This window comes from Anomaloglossus baeobatrachus, chromosome 5 (genome assembly GCF_048569485.1).
Source record: "Anomaloglossus baeobatrachus isolate aAnoBae1 chromosome 5, aAnoBae1.hap1, whole genome shotgun sequence".
Lineage (NCBI taxonomy): Eukaryota > Metazoa > Chordata > Amphibia > Anura > Aromobatidae > Anomaloglossus > Anomaloglossus baeobatrachus.
Genome location: NC_134357.1, coordinates 391888677 through 391914563, shown reverse-complemented (window position 1 = coordinate 391914563; position 25887 = coordinate 391888677). Strand labels below are relative to the sequence as shown.

At 42.5% G+C, this 25887-nt stretch overlaps 1 protein-coding gene across 3 annotated transcripts in view; it reads right to left on the bottom strand.

Moving 5' to 3' along the window:
• Window positions 1-135: 135 nt before the first annotated feature.
• Window positions 136-25887, bottom strand: part of PPP1R1B (protein phosphatase 1 regulatory inhibitor subunit 1B) — a 212490-nt gene continuing 186738 nt past the window's right edge. For 2 of the 3 annotated variants that reach the window (XM_075350128.1, XM_075350130.1), the window contains exons 4-7: window positions 24420-24495; window positions 12326-12490; window positions 12125-12235; window positions 136-381 (exon numbers count right to left, since the gene is read on the bottom strand). In XM_075350128.1, coding sequence (XP_075206243.1) covers window positions 338-381; window positions 12125-12235; window positions 12326-12490; window positions 24420-24495 — 396 coding nt within the window. In that variant the 3' untranslated portion in view covers window positions 136-337. The remainder of the gene's footprint in view (window positions 382-12124; window positions 12236-12325; window positions 12491-24419; window positions 24496-25887) is intronic. The other variant, XM_075350129.1, reaches the window with a different exon arrangement.

The following is a 25887-nucleotide window of genomic DNA, read 5'->3' as shown; positions in this document are numbered from 1 at the left end:
TTTGTTAGCAATTTACTGACATACATTTTTAGACGAACACTTGACTTTGAAGGTTTATTACAATTACTGTTTGACTCCCTTTTGAGACAATATTCCATTTGCGCAGATCTGTAGATTGATTATAATGCACAGGTGTAAGTTATAGAGTTTATTGCTTTGCAAAAGCTGGCTATATCACATAAATATACAGGATCGTCTGCTCTCCGCAGCAGGGTTAAAGACTCGTGGATGTCTGGGATGCTGCAAAAAGATAAGAAAAGGAAGAGGCCACACTAACTCGAGAAATAGCAGTTTGGTTCCAGTCTGAGAGAGGTAAGGCACCTGTAACATGAAGACATTAGGGATGTTCCACAGACGACACTTGGTTGTCACACACCTTATCTGTAATAGAAAAACGCACAGGGTCACATTTACATATACCGTATTTTTCCAAAAATAAGACCTCCCCGAAAAATAAGCCTTAGCAGGGATTTTCAGCATTTTTGGAGCAACACCTAAATATATGCCCTACCCTGAAAATATGCCCTAGTCAAGGTTCAATAATGAATGGTCCATGCAGCTAAAAAAGTTAAAGATACTGCAAGACACTTCATTACAGGCAGCGGACACCCCGCAATCATACTCACCAGACACTGAGAGGGAGGACCTGTAGTGATCGCACACCGACACATATCAGATTTCATACCCGCACCCATCAGATCAAACACAATCACCCATCAGGTCGCACACACACTCACCACATTCAGGGATACCGATTTTTTTTTTCTGGCCGGCAGAGAATCCTGGCACGCAGTGCGGTGGAGCGCAAGGACCTGTGGATGGAATGCTTACAGGACCTGCGATGCAAGTCCATGCCAAGTCCTCCATGTGTTCCACTGCACTGCGACCGATCTGTCCCTGCGGTTGGAGGCATTCTGTACCGCTGGATGTGGTAAGTGATTAGTGAGTGTGTGTGTGTGTGCGATCTGATCGGTGATTATGTGCGTGTATGGATGAGTGTGCAATCTTATGTATGTGAGTGTGTCGTCCAGAATCAGGGGAGGACGACGTGCAGCATATCTCCTGGGAGGGCCCGTTGAAGATCACTGAGAGGACCTGGGGGCCAGGCAGACATCCGGGGTCTGGTAACTATCTCTTAGGCTATGTGCGCACGCTGCGTACAGTTCACTGCAGAAATTTCTGCAGCGATCTGAAGAGCACATGTGCGCTTTAAATCGCTGCAGAAATGTCCGTAGTGAGCGCTGATTCCATTCGCTCTGCCTGCAGCTCCTGCCATAGACAGAGCAGGAGCTGCCAGCAAAGCGCAGGAAAGAAGTGACATGTCACTTCTTTTTACGCAGCGCTTCAGCAGTAGCCGAAGTGCTGCGCTCTAAAACGCAACGTGCGCACGGCCCCTGCACAATCTCCATAGACTGTGCAGGGGACGCAGGACGCATGCAGTTACGCTGCGCTACAAAGCGCAGCGTAACTGCATGTATTTGCGCAACGTGCGCACATAGCCTTAGGGAGGGGTCGGCTTTTTTGGGGGGTAAACTTACCCCAAACCATGTTTCTCCAAGAATGAGACCTACCCTGAAAATAAGCCCTAGTGCTTTTTTGGGGGGCAAAAAAAGTATAAGATGATGTCTTATTTTTGGAAAAACACGGCAGCAATATCTTATAGGAACACTAGAGACATCAGTAGCATAAGCCATAAATTTATGATTGGTGGGGTTTGTCTGATGGGATGCGTAGCCTAAGATGGCAGCTAGTACACATAGCTGCCACTATACTCTTCTTTATGCACTTGATATGGCCAGCCTATCCTGAGTTCATAATCTCTGTTTTTGTCTGTTTTACAGTAAAAAGGGCAGTTCTGCAATGTGAATTCCTGTATGACCACCAGTCCAATACATACTCTTTCGTATTGACAGAAAGTCAGTCTATGATTTACTCTGAATGGCATGATGACATCATCACCAAGTTCCAAGCTTATTTCTCTATTATTATTATTATTATTTTTGCTTCATGAAATAAGCAGTTCTATAGTAGATGATTCTATGTAATAATAGTATACTTTGTACCCAAAATTATTTACGAGTGTTGTATACAGAATCCCCAGTATTTCCCATGAGATGCAACTCCACACTGCTTTCCCTGCCACCTGCTTGTAAGAACTTACAGGAAGCAACCTATTGCAAGCAGGAGGCAGGGAAGACAGGTTGAAGCTGCATCTCACACAATACATTGAAACTGTGCAGTCCAGATACAGCAATTTCATGTCACTAGTCACTGCTGCAATTAGATATGAGTTGGAGCAGAAAAACTGCAATGTAATGATACTGTGCCTCTATGCAAAGCCTATGGCATCTTAGGAGATGAAGTCTGCATTACAGAAACTATATCAGGGTTCAAAAAATAATTATGTACTAGACAACTCAGAAATTACAGTTATACACAAGCGCCTTAACATCACTATTTAATAATACACCACTTTCCAAATTATTATGCAAATTTTATTTGTCATAAAAATTTAATTTTTTGATTTTCAAATAAATTCATATAAGGTATTGTATCTCAGGGCTCTTTGGATCACTGAAATCAATATCAAACAATTGCAAACATTAGTTTGCAATTGAGCTCAATTAAAGGAAAGCTACTTAAAGCACCACTCCAGCATTTTTGCTTTTTTTTTTTTTTTTCAAATTTCACCACTGTAGTGGTGTTTCTAATCTAAGTCCCCTGCCCCCAGGTGTATACTCACCCTCCGGCATCATCATCTCTTATCAGCATTGCTCCCGTTGGTTTTCTGCAGATTGTGACCTGCCGGCTGCTCCAGTGATCGTGTGTGAGCAGGAGGTCACATCTCAATGTAAGTGTATGAGAGCCCTGTTCTGTAACTGACTTACGGCCACAAGATGGTGCCGCGGGACTGGATTCACACCGAAAAAAGGTGAAGATGCCGGAGGTATAGTGTAATACTAGGGGCAACGACCTTAGGTTAAAAGCACTACTCCAGCAGTGAAAAGAAGGATGTTCCACATTATTAAGCAGGCCATTGATTTTAAGCAATATACACTGGAGAGCAAAATTAGAGAACAACACAAAATTTCCTAAATGTTAAGGTCATTGTGTAGTCCTATGTAATTATATCCTAACATGAGTAAACTTGCAGTATTTTAAGCTTATTTCAGAAATTGAACTTTTTCAAAAGCACATAATAAAAATGTAAGTGAGATAAATTAAAAAGAACACTGATCAAAATTGAAGAGAACACTTTCATATTTTCAGATACCTGCAAGTTATAGGTGTTAATCTGGCACATGGTGCTAAATTCCTTAATTATCTGACAAAGCCTATTTAAATGGCAGCCTAACTCTCCAATTTGCACTGACTTTGCAAAACTAGTGTGCCGTTCCAAAGTGACCTAAACCCTCCGGCAGCTGGTTGTCCAAATGAAGGCCAAAAAATTGACCCTATCAGCTATAGCAAGAGAAGTTGGTCATTCCAAGTCTGTGATTTGGAGAATATTGCATCTTTACAACATCACAGACTCTTTCAAGTTCCCACGGTTTGGGGAATGTTTTCTGCAGCAGGAGTTGGACCTCTCATACAGCTACGTGGCAGAGTGAATGTAAGTGTGTATCAGAAGCTTCTTCAACAACAAGGTTCCTTACTTGCATTCATCACTCAATCAGCCAGCAATTTTCATGCAGGACAATGCGCCCTGTTACACAGTAAAACGGATAAAGCAGTTCCTTGAAACAGAAAAGATTGAAACAGTGAAATGGCCAGCCCAGATTCCTGATCTAAACTCAATAGAAAACCTCTGGAAAATTCTCGGTGATAAAGTTAAGGCCAAGAAACCCACAACAGTCAAAGAACTGTGGAAGAGACTGGAAGAAGAGTGGACCAAAATCACACCAGAGCAGTGTGAGAGACTAGTAATGTCCTGTGGCCGCAGATGTGCTGAAGTCATTCAAAGCAAAGGCTTGTACACTTCCTACTGATTGGTGACTGTTGTTACCTTCAGAAAATTTTGTTATAATCTCTGTTCTACAATGATTGTTCTCTAATTAAGATCATCACGTTTTGGGCAAAATAAAGGGCTTATGTTGATAAACTTTGGATCTTTTGTAAAACACTGTTCTGGTGGAATGGTGTACCCCTTACAAAAAAAAACTTCAAATGATAATTAATGTAGATTACATTATTTCTGAAAAAAATCAAGTGATCGTACATTGTTCTCTAATTTTGATCTCCAGTGTAGAAAAGAAAAAGGAAATCTCTGTTGCCTACCTTGGACAAGGTAGGAAAACATTAGATATTTCATTAAAACCTAAGTGTGATCATCGTACTTCAAAGACATTTGTGACTGATACACAGCACATAACAGTTTGTGCAGATAAAGGAATAATGAGAAAGGTTTCTGCCACACAAATTCAATAGATTAATAGAGCAGCTGCTAAAATACCATTACCAAGCAGCAAACAGGTATTTAAAGCTGCTAGTGCCTCTGAAGTAACATAAACCTCAAGGTGTTATATCTTCTGGAGGCTTGCAGTTGTGCATAAACCTACTGTTCAGGCACCCCTTAACAGTGGTCACAAGTAGAAACAAGGCTTTGATGTCATCATGGAGGTGGCAGAGTCGTGTTTGAGCTGGAATCATGGGGAGTGAGCTGGTTGTCCCCTTTAGGGTCGCTAAAGATGTGAAAATTACAAAGGCAATGTATACAGAGTTTCTGACTGACCACTTTTTTTTTTCATGGTACAAAATGAAGAACTGTTCCATCAGTAGCAAAATCATCTTCATTCATGACAATGCAGCAACTCATGCTGCAAAGAATAACTGTGAGTCATTGGCATAAAAGGAGATAAACTCATGGTGTGGCCACCAGCCTCCCCTGACCTCAACCCTACTTTGGAACCTTTGGAGTATCAAGCAAAACAGCTAGGAGGAAGGGATGCAGTTCACATCAAAACAGCAGCTCTGGGAGGCTATTCTGACAGCCTGCAAAGAAATTCAAGTAGAAACTATCTAAAAACTCACAAGTTCACTGGATTCAAGAATTGTGAAGGTGATATCAAAGAAGGGTTCAATGTTAACATGTAGCATGGTTTCAGCAGAGATTGCATTGTTTCCTCTGTCAGAGGAATGCCTGTGCAGCCTCTCAAGCAGCCTGTATCTCCTTGTGAGGAGTGGGAAGAAGCTGAGTGGGAAGCCAGCGCCATCTTGCTTGGTGAGGAGAGATCCCTATCCAGGGGGTAGAAGTCTGTCAGTTTGGCTGGAGTGCCAGTTTTTTTAGGTCTCCCCTTAGGCATAGCTGGGGGCTGGGGTTACTCACACCTCCTGTAGCTGGTAATCCTGTTATCTGTGAGCTGATAAGAGCCGGTTTATCCTGCTGTCAGCACAGAGCTCTCCTTCAAGCAGCTGTCGTCATCAGTTAAGAATTTTTCGCTTTGAAAAACAATAATACAGTGGAACCTCGGTTTACGAGTAACTTGGTGTGCGAGTATTTCGCAATACGAGCAAAGCTTGCTGTAAATTTGTAACTCAGTTTACGAGCAAGCTTTGCTGTACGAGCAAATACTCACCGCACACACTTCCGGTTCCGTACTTTCACCACACTCTGACCCGCTCTTGCAGTCCACACAAGCACACACACAAACACATACGTGCACACACACATATTATGCTTACCTTGCCTTTCGTTCCCTCGCCGGCCTCCTGGTTCTTGTAGTTCGCCGGTACAGGATGTGTATCGGGTAACCATCGCTGTCAGACGCTTCTCAAAGGCAGAGCGCGCTGACCAATCAGAGGCAAGCAGCACCTGCCTTTGACGTCAGTGCTCTGGCAGTGGAAGCTCCGGCATCGGTCACGATGGTTACCTGATACACATCCTGTACCTGTGGACTACAAGAACCAGGAGGCCGGCGAGGGAATGGAAGGTAAGGTGAGCATAATATGTGTGTGTGCATGTTTGTGTGTTTTTGTGCATGTGTGGAATGGCACAATAGGGGACCAGGATGGGACATTGAACAAGTTGTGGAATGAATTGTCTGAGCTAGCATTATTTCCTATGGGAAATTTTGCTTTGCTAGACGAGTAACCTGGTTTACAAGCACACTCTCAGAACGGATTGTTCTCGTAGACCAAGGTTTCACTCTACTGTTATCGTTGGGAAGTTTGTCCAATAAAATGCGATTGATGATTTGAACATTATACTGACTCATTTGCACAGATGATTTAGGAAAATCAGAGAAAAATAGCATTTTTATAATAATAATTCTGAATGCGGTGGAGTTAGTGCTGTACTACATTGGCAAAAAATACTAACGTGCTTATTTCAATATGTAAACTCAGCTGTAGACCTTGAATATTTCCCTAAATGCAAAGTCCAGATTCTTTCTACGGCTTACTGTCTGTAAATGCTAGTGTTACAAATCTGCAGTAGGGAAGATTGCACAATAACGTACTAATTGAAAAAAGAGAATAACCCTGCATGACGCAACCTGGAACAGTCTGTGGCGAGAAGAGAAAGTGATAACATTGACTCTGTTTTTCCCATTACTGGAAATGTTCTGCTTAAAGTCAGCGTTTGGGTCAAATGAGAAGTGACCTTACCATAATGTCACTGGCATACAGAGACTGGAAAATAAGTTTCTTTAGAGTTTCTAAGATATAATACACTTTCAGTAATGTCAGTAACTGTAGAAGAACCTTGCATTTTCCATTCCAGGCTGACTTTAAAGTGCTGACTTACAGTCATATGAAAAAGTTTGGGCACCCCTATTAATGTTAACCTTTTTTCTTTATAACAATTTGGGTTTTTGCAACAGCTATTTCAGTTTCATATATCTAATAACTGATGGACTGAGTAATATTTCTGGATTGTAATGAGGTTTATTGTACTAACAGAAAATGTGCAATCCGCATTTAAACAAAATTTGACCGGTGCAAAAGTATGGGCACCTCAACATAAAAGTGACATTAATATTTTGTAGATCCTCCTTTTGCAAAAATAACAGCCTCTAGTCGCTTCCTGTAGCTTTTAATGAGTTCCTGGATCCTGGATAAATTGTTATAAAGAAAAAAGGTTAACATTAATAGGGGTGCCCAAACTTTTTCATATGACTGTAAAGCTGAGAGTCTGTACTTTAAACCAATATTGATTATATAACAGTATCTTGAATATTTTGTGGTAAACAGCTAATATGGCAAAATTTGTGTCACTGGCCAAATAATTCTGGACCTAACTGTAAATGTAATAGTGCTACAAGCCCTTTAAAGGGAACCAAACATCAGGATTTTTGTATATAAGGTAAAGCCAGTGCAGTACTGGCACTATTGGGTAGATTATCTACATACCATTAGTGGGCAGGTCGGATGTTTAGGCTGTGAAATCCAAGTTTATGAAGTTTAAAAATTCATCATGTTTTTGATTGACAGTTGCACGTCTCCAGATAATATCCGGGTGGGTTATGCACATGATCCCCCCCTCCCCCGCCGCCTGTTCCTCCCTCTGGCTGTATGCAAATTTCTCTATTCAGTAACACGGCATCGGAGTTGGCGCCTGCGCATAGCGCTTATCTCCGGCGCCATGTTTTTGAAGCACGCATTACCCAGTTTTGTGCTGAGGTCGGCGCATGCGCCCTCGCTTCTTCAGATCTCGGGAGCGGGCGCGGTCACAACACGACTGGAGAACAGCTGATTTTACCGATTAGCTGCAGCAGACGATATCGTAGCTGCAGCTAATCGGGAAGATCAGCTGTTCTCCAGTCCTGTTGTGACCGCGCGCGCTCCCGCGGTCACAACGAGATCTGAAGAAGCGAGGGCGCATGCGCCGCCCTCTCAGGCACAAAACTGGGTAATGCGGGCTTCAAAAATATGGCAATGGCGCCGGAGATAAGCGCTATGCGCAGGCGCCAACTCCGACATCGTGCTACTGAATAGAGAAATTTGCATACAGCCAGAGAGAGGGAAGAACCAGAGAGAGGGAAGAACAGGTGGCGGGGGGGTTTGGTTTGGTGTCGGGAATCATGTGCATAACCCGCCCGGATATTATCTGGAGACGTGCAACTGTCAATCAAAAACATGATGAATTTTTAAACTTCATAAACTTGGATTTCACAGCCTAAACATCCGAGCTGCCCACTAATGGTATGTAGATAATCTGTCTGATAGTGCCAGTACTGCACTGGCTTTACCTTATATACAAAAATCCTGATGTTTGGTTCCCTTTAAAGGGCTTGTAGCACTATTAAATTTACAGTTAGGTCCAGAATTATTTGGCCAGTGACACAAATTTTGCCATATTAGCTGTTTACCACAAAATATTCAAGATACTGTTATATAATCAATATTGGTTTAAAGTAAAGACTCTCAGCTTTAATTTGAAAGAATTCACCTTTTAATTGGTGTAAGGGTTTAGGAATTACAACTCTTTAATATATAGATGCCTCTTTTTCAAGGAACCAAAAGTACTTGAACAAATATCTCAAAAGCTCTTCTATGGACTAAAAAGGCCATTCCCTCGTTAATCCATCATCAGTAGTTAGATAAAAGGGCTGGAGCTGATTCCAGGCATGACATTTGCATTTCGAAGCTGACTCTGTTACCATACAACATGTGGTCAAAGGAGCTCTAAATGGAAGACAAATGGATGATTATTAGGATTAAAAGAATGAAGAAATCCATTAGAGAAACTGCAGAATTGTTAGGAGTGGCCAAATCAATAGTATGGTACACTCTGCAAAAAAAGTCCACACTGGTGAACTTGGGAACTCAAAAAAGCCTGGATATCCACAGAAGACAACAGTGGTGGAAGATTGCAGAATCCTTTCCATGGTGAAGAAAAACCTCTTCATAAAATCCACCAAGTAAACAACACTCTCCAGAAAGTAAGTGTTTCAGTATCTAAGTCGACCATAAAGAGAAGACTCACTTCATGTGAGCAAATACAGAGGGTTCACCACAAAGTGCAAACCATTAATCAGCCTTAAAAATAAAAAAGTCGGATTAGATGTTGTCAATAAAAAATCTAAAGAAGCCGCCCAGTTTTGGAAAAGCATTCTTTGGACTGATGAAACTAAGATCAACTGGACCAGATTGATGGGAAAAAGAAGAAAGTATGAAGACGGCTTCAAATGGCCCATAAGCCAAAGCACGACATATCCTCTATTAAACATGGTGGAGGCAGTGTGATAGCCAGGCATGCATGGCTTCCAATGGCCCTGGGTCACTAGTGTTAATTGGTGATATGAATGAAGATAGAAGCAGACAGATAAATTCTGCAGTGTACAGGGCTATACTTTCTGCTCGGATACAACCAAATGAAGAAAGGTGGATTGGACTGCGCTTCACAGTACAGATGGAAAATTACCCAAAACATCCTACGAAAGCAACCCAGGGGTTTTTAAGGCAAAGAAGAGGAATACTCTGATATGACCAAGTAAATCAACAGATCCCAACCCCATCAACCATGTATTTCACATACTTAAGACAAAACAAACGGCAGAAAGACCCACAAACAAGCAACAACTGAAGTCAGCTACACTATGAAGGCCTGGCAAAGCATATCAAAGGAAAAAAAACAGAATTTGGTGACATCCATGACTTCCAGACTTCAGGCAGTCATTTTCTGCAAAGGATTCTGTACAAAGTATTAAAAATGAATATTTTATTTATGGTAAAGTAAATTTGTCCAATTACTTTTGAGCCCCTGAAATGAGGAGGCTTTGTAGAAAGATTTTTGCAATTCCTAAACATTTGATAGGATATTCTTTAATTAAACCTGAAAGTCTCCACTTCAGTTACATCTCAGTTATTTCATTTTAAATAAACAATGGTGGCAACATTTCTGGACCTAATTGTGTATTTATTTATGAATATAGCAGTATTTCAGACGTTTTAACCATTTTTTTTTTATTATAAAGATGAAGCCTCCTGGAGTTACTAGTGCCATCTGCTTTATGGTGTTGTGTATATGATTGTTATCAGATGGCTAAGCATGTGCAGTCAATCCTCTATTATTTCCCTTTTGTACAAATAGCTTCAAAAATGGTAAAATTAGATGCGTCTACCCTGATCAGTTACATTCTAGTACAGTAAAAATCTGGAGATAGCATAGGCAGACAGTACCTCCAGACAGATCAATTAAAGTTGCCTAATGAAGGCTTTGGTGAGGGGAGGAGGAGGGAGGAGTAAAGAGAGAAAAAGAGTGTTGCTGTTTCTAGTAAAAGTTTTTTTATTTTGCTGCAGTGCTGGATTCACAGCTACGCTGCTCACTACTGCTGTATAATGCTCACCATGCTGCTGCTTTGAAGCAGATCCTGAAGGAATTCACTCTAACCTAGGCACTATCCAATCAAAAAGCTGTAAGAACACTTCAGGACAAAAAAGCCTCTTCCAAAACTCTTCCAAACCACTTCAGGAAAAGAAAAACTCCTCCGCAAACAAAGAGCTTCTCTTAAAGAGGTTTCCACTCAAAAAACGTCTTTTGCAAATAGCCTAAGGGGTGATTCACTCTGGTCTTTTTCCGGTAATACACTTAAAAAAGCAAAAGACGCTTCAGAGAACTCTCCTTTAGGCTACCTTCACACATCAGTTTTTTTCCATCAGGCACAATCCAGAAAAAAACATAAAACGGATCTGGCGCGATTTACAATGGAAGCCTATGGACGCCGTATCCGGCATAATGCGGCAAAAAACGGATCCGGCCGCCGGATCCGTTTTTTTAAACTAAGCATGCTTCAATGTATTGTAAAAAAACGGATCCAGTAAAAAAACGGACAAAACGGATGTAAAAACAAATGCGCCGGATCCGCCAAAAAAAAAAAAAGCATCCGGCGCATATGTTTTTGCATATTCTGTGCTGGATCCGTTGCATCAGGCACATGCTGGATTGTGCCTGATGCCAAAAACTAAGGCTGCTTTCACACATCCGGTTTTTGCTGAGCAGCACAATCCGGCTCAAAAACATATGCAAAGGATGTGGCGAAAAAAACTGATCTGTTGCATAAGTTTTTCCATGCGGCCCGTCCGGTTTTTGACGGATGCGGCTTGATACTGAGCATGCGCAGTACAAAAACCCGCATCCGGCGGCCGGATGCGTTTTTTGCCGCAGGACGCCGCATCCGGCGTCCATAGGCTTGCATTGTGAATCGCGCCGCATCACGCTGGATCCGGCGCAATGCGTTATTTTCGCCGCACAAAAAACGTGCCAGGCAATGTTCCATCCGGCCGCTGCATGGGCTAGATAAGCCGCATCCGGCAAAAACCGGACGCAACGCAAGGCCATGTGGCACAATACAGCGCTAATGCGTCTATGCGGGAAAAAATGCAACCGGCGGCAAAAAAAAACGGTTGCGTTTTTTCTGCAGAGCGCCGTATTGTGCCGCACGACAAAAACCGGATGTGTGAAAGTAGCCTTACCCTGGAACTTTGTAAACCTGAAGTGTCATTCGCTCGCATTTTTTGGTTGGATCTTGAACGTTTTTTTCCAGCCATGTTTTGATAACCATAAAGAAATTAGAAACATCTGGTCGACTTTAGCAAAAAGTCTAAAAAAAGACATCCAGACTTTTTTTTAGCCTTCCCATTGATTTGTATTGTAAACTATTGAGCGTCTTATTTGTGGAACATGCCAGAAGAATCTACAAGTTACCTCTTTTAACTGTTTGGTGTCTTTTGAATGTCTGAACATTTAAATTGCTTAAAAGAACTGAGTCCTCAGTGGTTGATACCTTTTAGGTTACAGAGGTATATATATATTCTATTAGCGGGAATCGGTGCTATATATACATTACCCTCACTGTAAGACCTTCAATATTGGGCATAATAGCAGAGCAGCAGCCTCATTTACTTAATGTTAGGCAATTCGGTAACTGACCTGATGATAAGGGGGTGCTGAATAGCAGAAGTTCCTGACAAAACTGAGCATTTAAAGAATCTATACAGCCTGAATATATTAGATAAAATGAAGAGCAAGATATTTTTGAATGGAAAGGAATATGTTCATTCTTTTGAGTGTGCTGAGACGCAATGTGAACATGCCCTAAGAGGTGGAATTGCACTGACCCTACTTGTAGATATGACGTTTCACAATAAGTTGGGCAGAATAGCATATAAATACTGTATATACCTTTATATATACCTTTCTGTGTGTCTGCCGTGTCCAACGTGTCTGCACTGTCCTCCAGCAAAGTATGGTTCAGAAGGGTCTCTAGATTGTTACTTGGTGGACCATCATCACCTGGAAAGCAACATCAAAGTAGCTGCTCATGAGTAATTGACATTCACTACTGCGGTACCAGAGTAGTATATGAAGCGCTCAGGTTCTTACCAATGCCACAGTCCACACCACAGTCCACACATTCTTCTGGTTCATTAGATGTGGATTCTTCTATACCAGCTTCAGTGTCATCTGTGCCTTCTTCATTGTCATCATCATCGCTGTCACTTAGAGACCCTAGGGACTGCATATGAGATTGGACTAAGCGCTGGACGGCTGCAAATCACAATGTGAAATGTTAGACCATTTAGACTAATAAGAGTATGATTAGACTGATAAATCTAAATATGTGGTAATATTCTGTATTGCTGCACATGATACTATCACGCAGTCAATGGCATTACTTAAAGCTCGTCGGCCCAGGTGCAAAATCTTCAATGAGGCCAATAAATATCAATGATCTTTATAACATCAGTCTTATCATATGAGCCAAAAAGGACCCTTTGAGCTCCCTTGCGTAATCATGTGTGCATTCGATAACATAACTGACGTGTGGTATAACCATTAAGAACAACCCAATGCCTAATTTGCTCCCTTTATTTACAACATTGGAGAAGATTTATCAAGCTAAATGCGCCAGAACTCAGGGGTAATTTGCACCCGTTAAACTGTATTTCCTGACCTGCTCCATATTTCTTAGGTGCTTTAAACACTTTCTACGCTTTCCCCGACGAGGTGACATGGGATCAGTGAAAGGAGCATGGCTTATAAGAAATGGGCATGTTTTAACATACAACACAATGCACCAAAAATTTGTCAAAATTGTGGCGCAAATTTATGGCACAAAGTAGGTCAATTAAAAAGTGATGGAAGCTTAGTTGAGACAGTCTGGAAATTAGACAAATTTATCAAACAGCATGAACCACTATGATAAATTTGCCACATTTTATGATTGTCAAGTTTAAGTTTGCATGGTCAAAGAATTAGACAGTATTGATGAATCTCACAAGATGTTGCAGCAATTCGTGTTACATTTACACAACCCTTTTCCTAAATATCCCTACTGATCACAATACAGGGTTACGTCCAGAAAATTGTCTGTATCTTTATATATGGCGTCTGTATATTTTAGATCTAATGTATTTATTTAAATATTACATAAATTTAATCAATTCCTTATTTTTAACTCTATAGGCAAGGAGGTTGTCTATAAATCAGCCATACCATATGAGAAATATGAGTTATTCTCTTTGTATACAAAGTTCTCCTTCCACAATGGTATAACCAAATTGCAGTTGGGAGGGAGAGAACTTTGGCCCCATTGGGGCTACTTCTGTCTCCAGGGCAAAAATGTATTGAGAAAATTAAAATAAGTGAATTGAGTAGATGATGTACAGCAATTACAATGAATTGTTTCACATCAGCAGAATAATGACTTTACCTCACTATATATAGTATTTAGTAGAGAGCTTCTACATCACAAGAAATCCGACATAAACCTGTTGCCCAATGAAAATTCTAAAATATTGTTAGAATAACGCCACTCTTCCTTTGGCTAACCTGGGATACACTGTAATAGCGGTTGTAGTTATTCACCAAAGCATTTAAACTTTGGTTTATGATATGGTTATCCCACAAGGTTTTTTTGCTTAAAAAAACATAAATGAAGTATTGTGATTACAATGGATATCATATGTCATTAAAGAGAACATAATTCATGCTGTCTGAGCAATCATAGTTCACAGCGTGGCTGGTGACGGGGTGACTACTCCAGATTTATAAATCCAAAAATATAGACCGTGTCCAGATAGATTGACAAATAACATTTAAGTATTCCACATAATACATTACAGATATTTGTTTATCTAATACAGGTCGTTATCAAGCATGCTTAATGCAGACTTATACTAGGCTGAAACGTAGCTATAAGGTATCAGGTGGAATACATTTTCCTCATTTTATTTTCCAGCTCATCTGGACGCTGTCTATCGTTTCGCATTTGTGGAGTATTGCCAAGCTGGATTCCTTGCATCTCCGTGATGGGATAGTTCTGCTGGCTGCTGTTCATGTGTTAGTCCAAGATTTTTGTCTGCTTGTTCAGATATTCTGACATATATCTCCCTATTAGTAATGGGTGAACCTGAACTGTAAAGTTTGGGGGCCGTACAGGACACATAGTGTCCATGCACAGACCGCGAACACGGACCTCTCAGGGAAGTCCATGTTACTGTTCGGGTTTGGATGCCCCGATAAAAATAAAATTATTTTTAAAAAAGGAAGCAAAATGTGGATTAAAGCAGGACAATGATACTTACAGAGTTTCCGCGCAGCTGTCACATTGATTCTGGGTTCACTCATTAAACCTGTAACAGCGTTTGTGATTGGTTGCAGACAGACTGCACCCCCACCCTCTGTGCCGACATCTGTGATTGGTTGCCATAAATAAATAATTGGAAAACATGACGTAGGGTCCCCCGTATTTTGATATACAGCTGAAATAAAGTAGACAGCTGGAGGCTGCAGCTGTGTATCAAAATACGAGGGACTCCATAAAGGTTTTTTTTAAACAATTTAAATAAATAATTAAAGAACCCAGCATGGGGTCCTCCCCAATTTTGATACCCAGCCAAGATAAAGCAGACAGCTGGTGGCTGGTATTCTTAGATTGGGGAGGCTCATGGTTATTGGGCTTTCCTGAGCCTAAAAACAGCAGCCTGCAGCCGTTCCAAAATTAGCGCATCCATTAGGCGCTTACCTGACTCATCGCAAATTCCCTGGTGCGGTATCAATTGTAATAATAAAAGGGGTTAATGACTGCTGTGAGTTGTCAAAAAAAATCACAGCTGTTACAAAGCCCTTGTTTAGTAATGGGGAAGGTGTCTGTAAGACCCTCCAATTACTAATATAAAACACAAAACACAGCGGAAAAAACACCATCTTTTTCAATTTATTAACCCCAAAACACCCCTGCAGGTCTGACGCAATCAACAGCATGACGTCCCATGAAAATCCTGGCTCTGCTGCATCCTGAGGTCACAGTGCGCGGTCACATTATACAATGTGACCGATCACTACAGCATCCATAACACACTGGCAGAGCTGCAACTGTGAGAGCGGTGACATCAGTGAGTTCACCTGAGGTCACAGCTGTTGGTTGGAATGTTACCCCAGTTGTGACCTTAGGTGAACTTATTGAGCTCAATGCCGGTTTACTGGATTAGGCTATGTGTGCGCATTAAGTATTTGGTTGCAAAAATTTCTGCACCAAATCTGCATCTCCTGGCAGAAAAACCCACCAAAAACGCAATGCATTTTTGACAAATTTTCGATGCATTTTTCTGCCAGGACATGCAGATTTGGTGGAGAAATTCCTGCTTTATCTTGGCTGGGTATCAAAATTGCAGGGAACCCACATTGTTTTTTAAAAATATTTATTTAAATACTAAAAAGTAAGCTGCCTGGGGTCCCTCATATTTTGATACACAGCCAAGATGAAGCACACAGCTGGGGGTTGGAGATAGGGTAAAACATCATCTTTTATTCATTCCATCAGGTTAATGGATAAATATAGTAGAAAAGCAGTGTAAGAACATTTCAGTTATTTAACCTTTATCAAGCAAAAGTAGAATATAAATAATATATTGTTATATTTTTGTCTTTTAACCTGATAGAATAATTTAAAGATGAGGTTTTGCCCTATCTTTTGCACCTTGGATCTTTGGCCTTATTAGCTATTGGAATGGGTCAGTTAGCCAGATCCCCCTCATACCCAGCACTGTTCACATTGTCACTGTTCTCGGCAGTGCATGTTCTATTTACACAGGACAGTGTGTTGCCGAGAATAATAATTGTTAAGCCTGATTAAAAATAATCTCACATGACAAACGAGTATTTTGATTGGCATCTTGTTTACGCCTTCCATTTATCGGGAATCAAGTGTTCCTAAGGGCCGCTTTACATGCTACGACATCGCTAGCAATTGCTAGCGATGTCGAGCGCGATAGCACCCACCCCCGTCGTACAGCCGATATGTGGTGATCGCTGCCATAGCGAACATTATTGCTACGGCAGCGTCACACGCACTTACCTGCTCTGCGACGTCGCTGTGACCGACGAACCGCCTCCTTTCTAAGGGGGAGGTTCGTTCAGCGTCACAGTGACGTCACAGCAGCGTCACTGAACCGCCGCCTAATCGAAGCGGAGGGGCGGAGATGAGCAGCCGGAATATGCCGCCCACCTCTTTCCTTTCTCCTTTTCCAGTGGACGCAGGTAAGGAGATGTTTGTCGTTCCAGCGGCGTCACACATAGCGATGTGTGCTGCCGCAGGAACGACAAACAACATCGTTACTGCAGCAACAACGATAATTGGGAAGAGGGGGTGATGTCACCGATGAGAGATTTTGAAAGTTTTTGCGACGATTAAAAAATCGCTCATAGGTGTCACACACGACGACATCGCTAAAGCGGCCGGATGTGCGTCACAAATTCCATGACCCCAACGAGATCGCTTTAGCGATCTCATAGCGTGTAAAGCCACCTTAAAGGAGACATGAAAGCTGTTGGCAGCATAGTTACATTGCTGGTCTTTCATGTATTCTTTGATATGTTACATCATTACATGCTACTGTCCAATCACATTGACTTAAGGGCCCATTACACGCTACGATATATCAAACAATATGTCGTTGGGGTCACGTCGTTAGTGACACACATCCGGCATTGTTTGACATATCGTAGTGTGTGACAGCTATGAGCGACTGTGATCGAGCAAAAATACTCACCTTATCGTTGCTCATTGACATGTCGCTCCTTTTTAAAAAATCGAACGTCCTTCTGCGCGCCAGTTGTTTGTTGTTCCCGAGGCAGCACACATCGCTCCGTGTGACACCCTGGGAACGATCAACTGCAGCTTATACCTGCGTCCCGCCGGCAATGCGGAAGGAAGGAAGTGGGCGGCATGTTACACCCCGCTCATCTCTGCCCCTCCGCTTCTATTAGCCGGCCGCTGTGTGATGTCGCTGTGACGCTGAACGTCCCTCCCCCTTTAGGAAGAGGATGTTCGCCGCCCACAGCGAGGTTGTTCGGGAGGTAAGTACGTGTGACGGGGGTAAACGACTTTGTGCGCCACGGGCAACAAATTGCCCGTAACACACAAACGATGGGGGCGGGTGCGATCACACGATAAATTGCCGCGTGTAAAGCAGCCTTTAGTGTCTTTCATGTTGTGTGTGCACGTTTTGTAAGTATCACTTCCACAACAAATCTTTAATTTGTATCAAAGAAACAAGCAGAGTTAGGTGAGGTCACACTAGCGTACAGCATCTGTTGAAAGAGCATGGGATACAATATGCTAATTACACTCGACCCAAACTCTGCTGCGAGTGTGAGCAGAGTGTCATTCACTGTGATCAGATTCTCTTACATGAAAGATTCCTAAGAGTGCTGAGATGGAAAGATTAATCTCTCCATCTTCTCTATAGCCTGTCTCTGCATATATCAGACAGCACTCAGACGTCATCAGTGCAGTCCGATGTTTCACTTCTATGGGTTCGCATGATCCAAGATCCGATTACAGCATCATTGACTAATATCGGTCCAAGCACAGTGCGTGATTTTCTTGCATTGCACTCATCCGGATTAAAAGCTAATATGAGCGAGGCCTTAAGAAAATTCTTACTTCTAGAAAATACACACGTGGTCAAAATTGTTGGTACCCCTCATTTAATGAAAGAAACACCCACAATGGTCACAGAAATAACTTGAATCTGACAAAAGTAATAATAAATTAAAAAAATCTATGAAAATGAACAAATGACAGTCATACATTGCTTTTCAACCATGCTTACACAGAATTAAAAAAAAACAAACAAAAAAACTCATGAAATAGGGCTGGACAGAAATGATTGTACCCCTCAAAATAATGTGACAAAAGAGACATGTTAAATCAAGGTGTGTCCACTAATTAGCATCACAGGTGTGTACAATCTGTAATCAGTCAGTGGGCCTGTATATAGGGCTACAAATACTCACTGTGCTGTTTGTTGACATTTTGTGTACCACACTCAAGATGGACCAGAGGAAGCAAAGGAAAGAGTTGTCTCAGGAGATTAGAAAGAAAATTATAGACAAGCATGTTAAAGGTAAAGGTTATAAGACCATCTCAAAACAGCTTGATGTTCCTGTGACTACAGTTGTATGTATTATTCAGACATTTAAGATCTAGGGACTGTAGCCAACCTCAATGGATGTGGCCGCAGGAGGAAAATTGATGAAAAATCAGAGAGACAGATAATACGAATGGTAACAATAGAGCCAAGAAAAACCTCTAAAGAGATTAAAGGTAAACTTCAAGCTCAAGGAACATCAGTGTCAGATAGCACCATCTATCGTTGTTTGAGCTAAAGTGGATTTCATGGGAGATGACCAAAGAGGACACCATTGTTGAATTTTTTTTTTAAAAAAAGCCAGAATGGAATTTGCCAAACTACATATTGACAAAGCTTCTAGGAGAATGTCATGGATAGATGAGACAAAAATTGAACTTTTTGGCAAGACAAAAGAACACTATCCCTACTGTGAAGCTTAGAGAAGGCTCTGTTATGTTCTGGGGCTGCTTTGCTGCATCTGGCACAGGGTGTCTTGAATCTGTGCAGGGTACAATGAAATCTCAAGACTATCAAGGGATTCTAGAGAGAAATGTGCTGCTCAGTGTCAGAAAGCTTGGTCTCAGTCACAGGTCATGGGTCTTGCAACAGGATAATGACCCAAAATACACAGCTAAAAACACCCAAGAATAGCTAAGATAAAAACATTGGACTATTCTGAAGTGGCCTTCTATGTGGCCCTGACCTAAATCCTATTGAGCATCTTTGGAAAGAGCTGAAACATGCCGTCTGGAAAAGGCAACCTTCAAACACGAGACAGCTGCAGCAGTTTACTCTTGAGGAGTGGGCCAGGATACCTGTCGAGAGGTGCAGAACTCATTGCCAGTTACAGGAATCGTTTCATTGCAGTGATTGCCTCAAAAGGTTGTGCAACAAAATATTAAGTTAAAGGACCATTATTTTTATCCAGGCCTATTTTATGAGCTTTATATTAAAAATTCTGTGGAAGCAGAAAAGCAGCAATGTCTGACTTTCATTTGTTCATTTTCATAGATTTTTTTAATTTATTATTACTTTTGTCAGATTCAAGTTATTTCAGTGTTCATTGTGGGTTTTTCTTTCATTAAACGAGGGTTAACAACAATTTTGACCACATGTTGAGCAGTAGTTTGGCCATTTCTGAATCAGGATTACAATTACTTTGCATATATAAATAAAAGGGCACTATTGCAAAGTAATTTTATAACACAATAATATGATCGGCATATATTTTTTCTTTTTATAAAAGATTATCCTCCATTTTTGGAATCTAGAGTTTAAAGGCTTTGCAAATCTTGGCTACCTGGAATTGCTTACCATACTCCTCAGACTTGATATTGAATCAGGGAACCTGTCACCAGATTTGGTGACTATAAACTGCGGCCACCACCACTGAGCTCTTATATACAGTATTCCAGAATACTGTATATAAGAGCCGAGGCTGCTCTGTATAACGTAAAAAACTGTTTTATTACACTTACTTAGAGGGTGGTCCGGTCCGATGGGTGTTGCTGCTCTCTGACCCGGCTCCTCCTCTTTTGTGATTGCCATACTACTTCTACCCAGCCCAGTGTGGATGATACGTCTACATTATACTCACAGGCCAACATTGAGGTCCTGAGGGCAGATCAAAGTACTGTAATGCACAGACACGAGGAAAGGTTACAGACCGTCTGCATACTACAATACTTTCATCTGTCCTGAGTAGGGCAGATCAAAGGGCACCTGCGCAGGACCTCAATGCCGGCTAGTGTGCATGATGTATACGCATACGGGCCTCAGAAGGAGGACGGCGATCGCCGCAGAGAGGAGGCGCCAGACCAGAGAGCAGCGACATGCATCGGACCGGATCGCCCCCCTGGGTAAGTATGATAAAAGTGTTTTTTTATGTTCTACACACCGGCCTGGGCTCTTATATACAGCATGTTAGAATGCTGTATATAAGGGCTCACTGGTGGTTGCCGCAGCTTATAGTCGCTAAATCTGGTGACCGGTTCCCTTTAAGAAGGAAAAATCCTGAAATTATGGAAGTCACAGAATTAATAACTTTTTAGTGATTTGCAAATGATGGAAAAATGGGAGACCAAATTTTTAAACATTTTGATTATTCAGTATTGAGTAGCTGCACCACACACAGAAATACTCACACTTATGCCTCGGTTCCACTTGTGATTTTCACGGACGAGTGCAATCTGATAAAACATCGGATTGCACTCACACCAGTGTTAATCAATTAGGCAGTGTCCTTCTGCTATTTTTTCCTCAGCTCTAATTGTGCTGAGGGTCAAATCGCAGCATGCTGCATATGGCTGCGTAGATCGCACCAGACTTGCTAATGCAAGTCTATGGGTACAAGAAAAATATCACAAGGCATAACATACGCATGTGATACCATTGGATGGCATACGCATGTCATACATATGGCATACACATATCACACGGATGCTAGGTCATAAAAACCTACACACTCGCATAGCACTTGCACAGCACTCGCATGACACTTGCATGTCATACGGATGCTAGGCGACAAAGAAAACCGTGCACGCGCATGGCATGCGCATGACATTCATCCCACTTTCCAGGACAAGTATCGCATTGATTATTTTTATGCAAGTGGAACTGAGATCTTCCATGTCTTGGGATGCTGCCAGTGAGGTTAGTAATTGTTGTCTACACTGAATGCACTTGGGCACGAAATCATCAAGATCACCTGCTGGTAGCTCCTTTTGCAATTGGCGACCAATAATGCCCTAGATGTGAGACAAGTGTAGAGACGCTGCAGACTGTGGTTATATGTTTAGACTATGCAGACTGCTCATTATATAACCTCATGTTGTCATTTTGAAAAACAGTACCTCGAACATTGGTGAAATTGCCGTACCACCGGTTCCTAATTTATCCATTCTGTACTGCAAATAAAACTGGATGGCACATACAAAGCCTAAGACGGCAAACAGTGTCTGCACAAACCATCAAACGTTGTTTGCTTGATACTGGGCTACAAGCCAGACATCCAGCTATTCGTGTTTCATTGACCTCACACCACTGCTCTCGAAGGCTATTATGATGCACAGCAAAACGGTCATGGAGACTAGAATGGAAATCTGTCCTCTTTAGCGATGATCCCTGCTTATGCTTTGGATGCAATGATAGTCGGAGGTTGGTCTGACGACCACGTGGACAATGCCTTAAAGAGGTCTTCAAGAGTTAAAGTCACAATACTCTCAAAATGATGGTGTTGGGTGGCATAATGTACAGTAGTCTAGCCCCTCTAGTCTTCATTCCAGGTACACTAATTACATGGATTTGATCATGGAACCAGTGGTACAATCATTTCTCCAAAGAGTCACAGGAGCCATTTTTCAACATGACCATGCCAAGCTTGCATGTTGCTCATGCAGGAGCGGACACTGACAGCTTGGGGCCCCTGTGCAAGGACTTGTGCCTGGGCAGTGGCGTAACTAGAGGTTGATGGGCCTCGGTTTAAAGTTCAGACCTTGGCCCCCCCTCCACATACACCAACACTTGGGGTACGGGATGACACTGACACTCGGGGTACAGGATAATGATGCTGACACTTGGCTCTTACCCACAGCACCCAGATTTCCCATGATCTGAAATCCCTCTATCAGCACCCAGCTTTCCTATGTTCTGATATCCATCTTGTGCTCGGCACCCAGCTTCCTCATGCTCTGCTATACATCTTTCCCACAGCACCCAGCTTTCCCATATCAGAGCATGGGGAAGCTGGGTGCTGAGAGAAGATGTATAGCAGAGCATGGGAAAGCTGGGTGCTGAGGGAAAGAGCCTTTTTCCATCAGCACAACACATTCCCATACTCTCTCAAATTGATTTATATATCACACTATCGCAGACACTGTTTACTATACAGGCTTTTCTTCTGTGTTTTTTACATCTACCCCCTTGCTTACTGGCCAGTGATTTGAGTTCTTGTCTCTGCTGGGGATTTTTCCTAATTTATAATAGGGTACATCCCTGATGCCTATTTGCCAGTGCTTTTGGCCACATTACATCTCAAATTATATAGACTTATGACTGGTACCGTGTTTTAGGTGAAATCTTCTTTCCCTCACTGTCTGCACCTGGCCAATGCGGATTTGGGGTTAAGTCCTTTTCCCTTTCACGGATATCACACCTCACCTATCGGTCTATTTTTATTCTCTTCCCTGCTTATATGCCGGTGATTTAGAGACATATATCCCCATCAGAGACAATACACTCCTGTTCCAATGTTATGGTGCTTTACCAGAGTTTTGGACAATATTGTCTATATATATTACTATTTACATTTTTTACATTGTGATTACTAACTGCCAGTGATTCTTGGGCCACCTCAGCTTTTGATTATTGTATTCACTCATCCTGATGCTTATGTGCCAGTGATTCTGGCGTTACTGTTTGTGAACATTATCATCTTCCTGTTGTCCGCACCAGGCCAATGTCCTGCCCTTTATCACCTGTTTTTCCCCTCCTCCTTTTAAATTGTATATCATCATTGTGAATTTTTGCACTTGCACTTTAAAATCCTATTTAATAAAATCTATGAACTTTTTTCAGCATATTTGCTCGTGTTCTCCTTTTTTTGAAATGCTCTTTGAGCTGCTGTGAACCTGGGGTGGCTCCTCCACCTGGTTCATATTTTTTCTATGCCTTCTGTGGAATGTATGATTGTTCTACCTGTAATATACTACATCACTACACCCCCATATAATACACCTGTAATAAACTACATCCCCATATACTACATCTGTAATATACTACATCACTACCCCCCATATACTACACCTGTAATATACTATATCACTACACCCAAAATATTAGTCACCACTCACCCCCCTCCTCATTGTCCCCTCCTCAGGTTATTAGTCACCACTCACCTCTCCCTCTGTACTGTCCCCCTGCTGAGCTGCTTCTTCTCTTGTACGGGCCCCCACAGCTGTTTCTCTTATATGGGCTCCCGCCGCTGTTTCTCTTGTACGGGCCCCAGCTGCGCTGCTCTTTCTCCTGCTGGGAACTTTTCAAATGGCACACACACGCGCACCGTACTGACGACATCAAGATGTCACAGAGAAAGTACCGGGCAGGGAACGGATGACAGATTTCTACGTTCCGCTGCCTACAATGTGCAGAGCTGCAGGATCGCGCCCTGCCTGGTACGCTGTGTGTGATGAGGGCAATCTGTCCAGGGCTCCCCGGAGCCCGGCGCTCTGGACAACAGGTAAGATTGCCCTCATTACTGACCAGCCAGCAAGGGCGTCCTGAACCTCCAGGCCCCTGTGCCACCGCACCGGCGATATGTCCGCCACTGTGCTCATGCTACTGTGAGCAGCCTATAGTGGCCTAAATGTGCAACCATGGCCTACAGTGTCCCCAGAAATGTCTTTCATTGGGGACATCAGGGACGTCTTATTCAGCAATTGCAAAGGGAGTTGCCAGCGGCACATCTTGATGATTTGTGTGCCCTAGTGCATTCAACGTGGCAGAACATTCCTCAGACAAACAATAATGTCACTAATAGTATGCCGAGGCATGTAACTGCGTGTACTTCGTGTGGCACTCCTACTAAAAAAAACTAGATGTTTTGAAAATTTTCTTTCCATTTATGCATGTTACTCATCACCAACATGTCTATTGAGCATGTGATTTCCAAGACTCCACAATTCTTCATTGGTATTGCTATTTTAATGTTGAGGAGTGTATTTATCATTTAGTTTATTTTAAGGGCGATGTTAAGTATTTTTAAAACAATGTAAAGCAATTCCTGCAGGACCAGTGAGGCCCACCAGAGTGGCGGTGCTGCAGTGGCGATTAGAAAGCTAATGCTTATTTTATTGCATTCCCAGCAGTTTTTTCTTAGATAACCCTTTAATAACAGTTTGCAGCCAGCATCACCCATAATACTTTTTTTATGCACAGTGCAGGGGATTTGGAGCTTTGTAAAGATTTGTTAAGAAATTAATCGGATCAGATTAAAATGTGAAGTTGAAGGGTAAACTTAGGTAACAAGCATTGACATGGTTAATTTTTAATTGTTAACTTACCTTTCATTGATGGAGGAATATAGGGACATGGATTTGGTCTCTTTGTCTTTAGTGGTTGAGCATCCCCTGTCAACTTCTATGAGAAACATAAAGGAGGGTTAACAAGACACACATCTCCAAAAATTGATGGTTAGAACTGTATTTCTCAGATGAGCATTGCAGCTATAAAGGGGGCTTTACACGCTACGATATCGTTAATGTTTGCTCGCCGGGGTCAAGTTGTTAGTGACGCACATCCGGCGTCATTAACGATATCGCAGCGTGTGACACTGACCAGCGACCTTAGGCGACCTCAAAAATGGTGAAAATCGTTCACCATGGAGAGGTCGTCCCAAAGTCAAAAATCGGTAAGGGTTGTTTAGCGTTGTGGTTCATCGCTCATGCGGCAGCACACATCGCTATGTGTGACACCGCATGAGCGAGGAACGTCTCCTTACCTGCCGCTGGCCCCAATGAGGAAGGAAGGAGGTGGGCGGGATGTTACGTCCTGCTCATCTCTGCCCCTCTGTTTTGATTGGCAGGCCGCTTAGTGACGTTGCGGTGACGTCGCTGTGATGCCGAACGTCCCTCCCCCTTGAAGGAGGGATTGTTCGGCAGTCACAGCAACGCCGCCGACCAGGTAAGTATGTGTGACGCTGCGTAGCGATAATGTTCGCTACAGCAGCGATCACAAACAATCGCATGCGCGACGGGGGCGGGTACTTACACGGTCGCTATCGCTAGAAATTGCTAGCGATATTGCTACCGTGTAAAGCCCCCTTAAGTCTCCTCACTATTGGCATGCCGGATTGGTATGTCAGTCTTCACAAGAAAAAAGTTTTCCCCTCAGACCCCGTCTTAAGGCCCCGTTACATGCAGCGACATCTCTAACGAGATATCGCTGAGGTCATGGAATTCGTGACGCACATCCGGCCTCGTTAGCGAATTCGTTGCGTGTGACACCAACGAGTGACCGCTAACGATCCAAAAATACTCACCAAATCGTTGATTGTTAACACGTCGTTCATTTTCAAAATATTGTTGCTCGTTCAGGACGCAGGTTGTTCGTCGTTCCTGAGGCAGCACACATCGCTACCTGTGACACCCCGGGAACGACGAACAACAGCGTACCTGCGTCCTCCGGCAACAAGGTGGGAGTGAAGTTCATGCGGCTGCTTTCCGTCCCTCCGCTTCTATTAGTTGCCTGCTGAGTGATGTCGCTGTGACGCCGAACAAACCGCCCCTTTAAAAAGAGGTTATTCGGCGGCCACAGCGACGTCATTAGGAAGGTAAGTATGTGTGACGCGCACCGGCGAAATTGTTCACCACGGGCAGCGATTTGCCCGTGACGCATAAACGACGGGGGTGGGTGTGATCACTAGCGACATCGCTAGCGATGTAGCTGCGTGTAAAGCAGCCTTTAGCTTCTCATTCAGCCAGATCAGATCTCATACTTTGCACTGATGAGGGGCAATCACCCCGAAACACA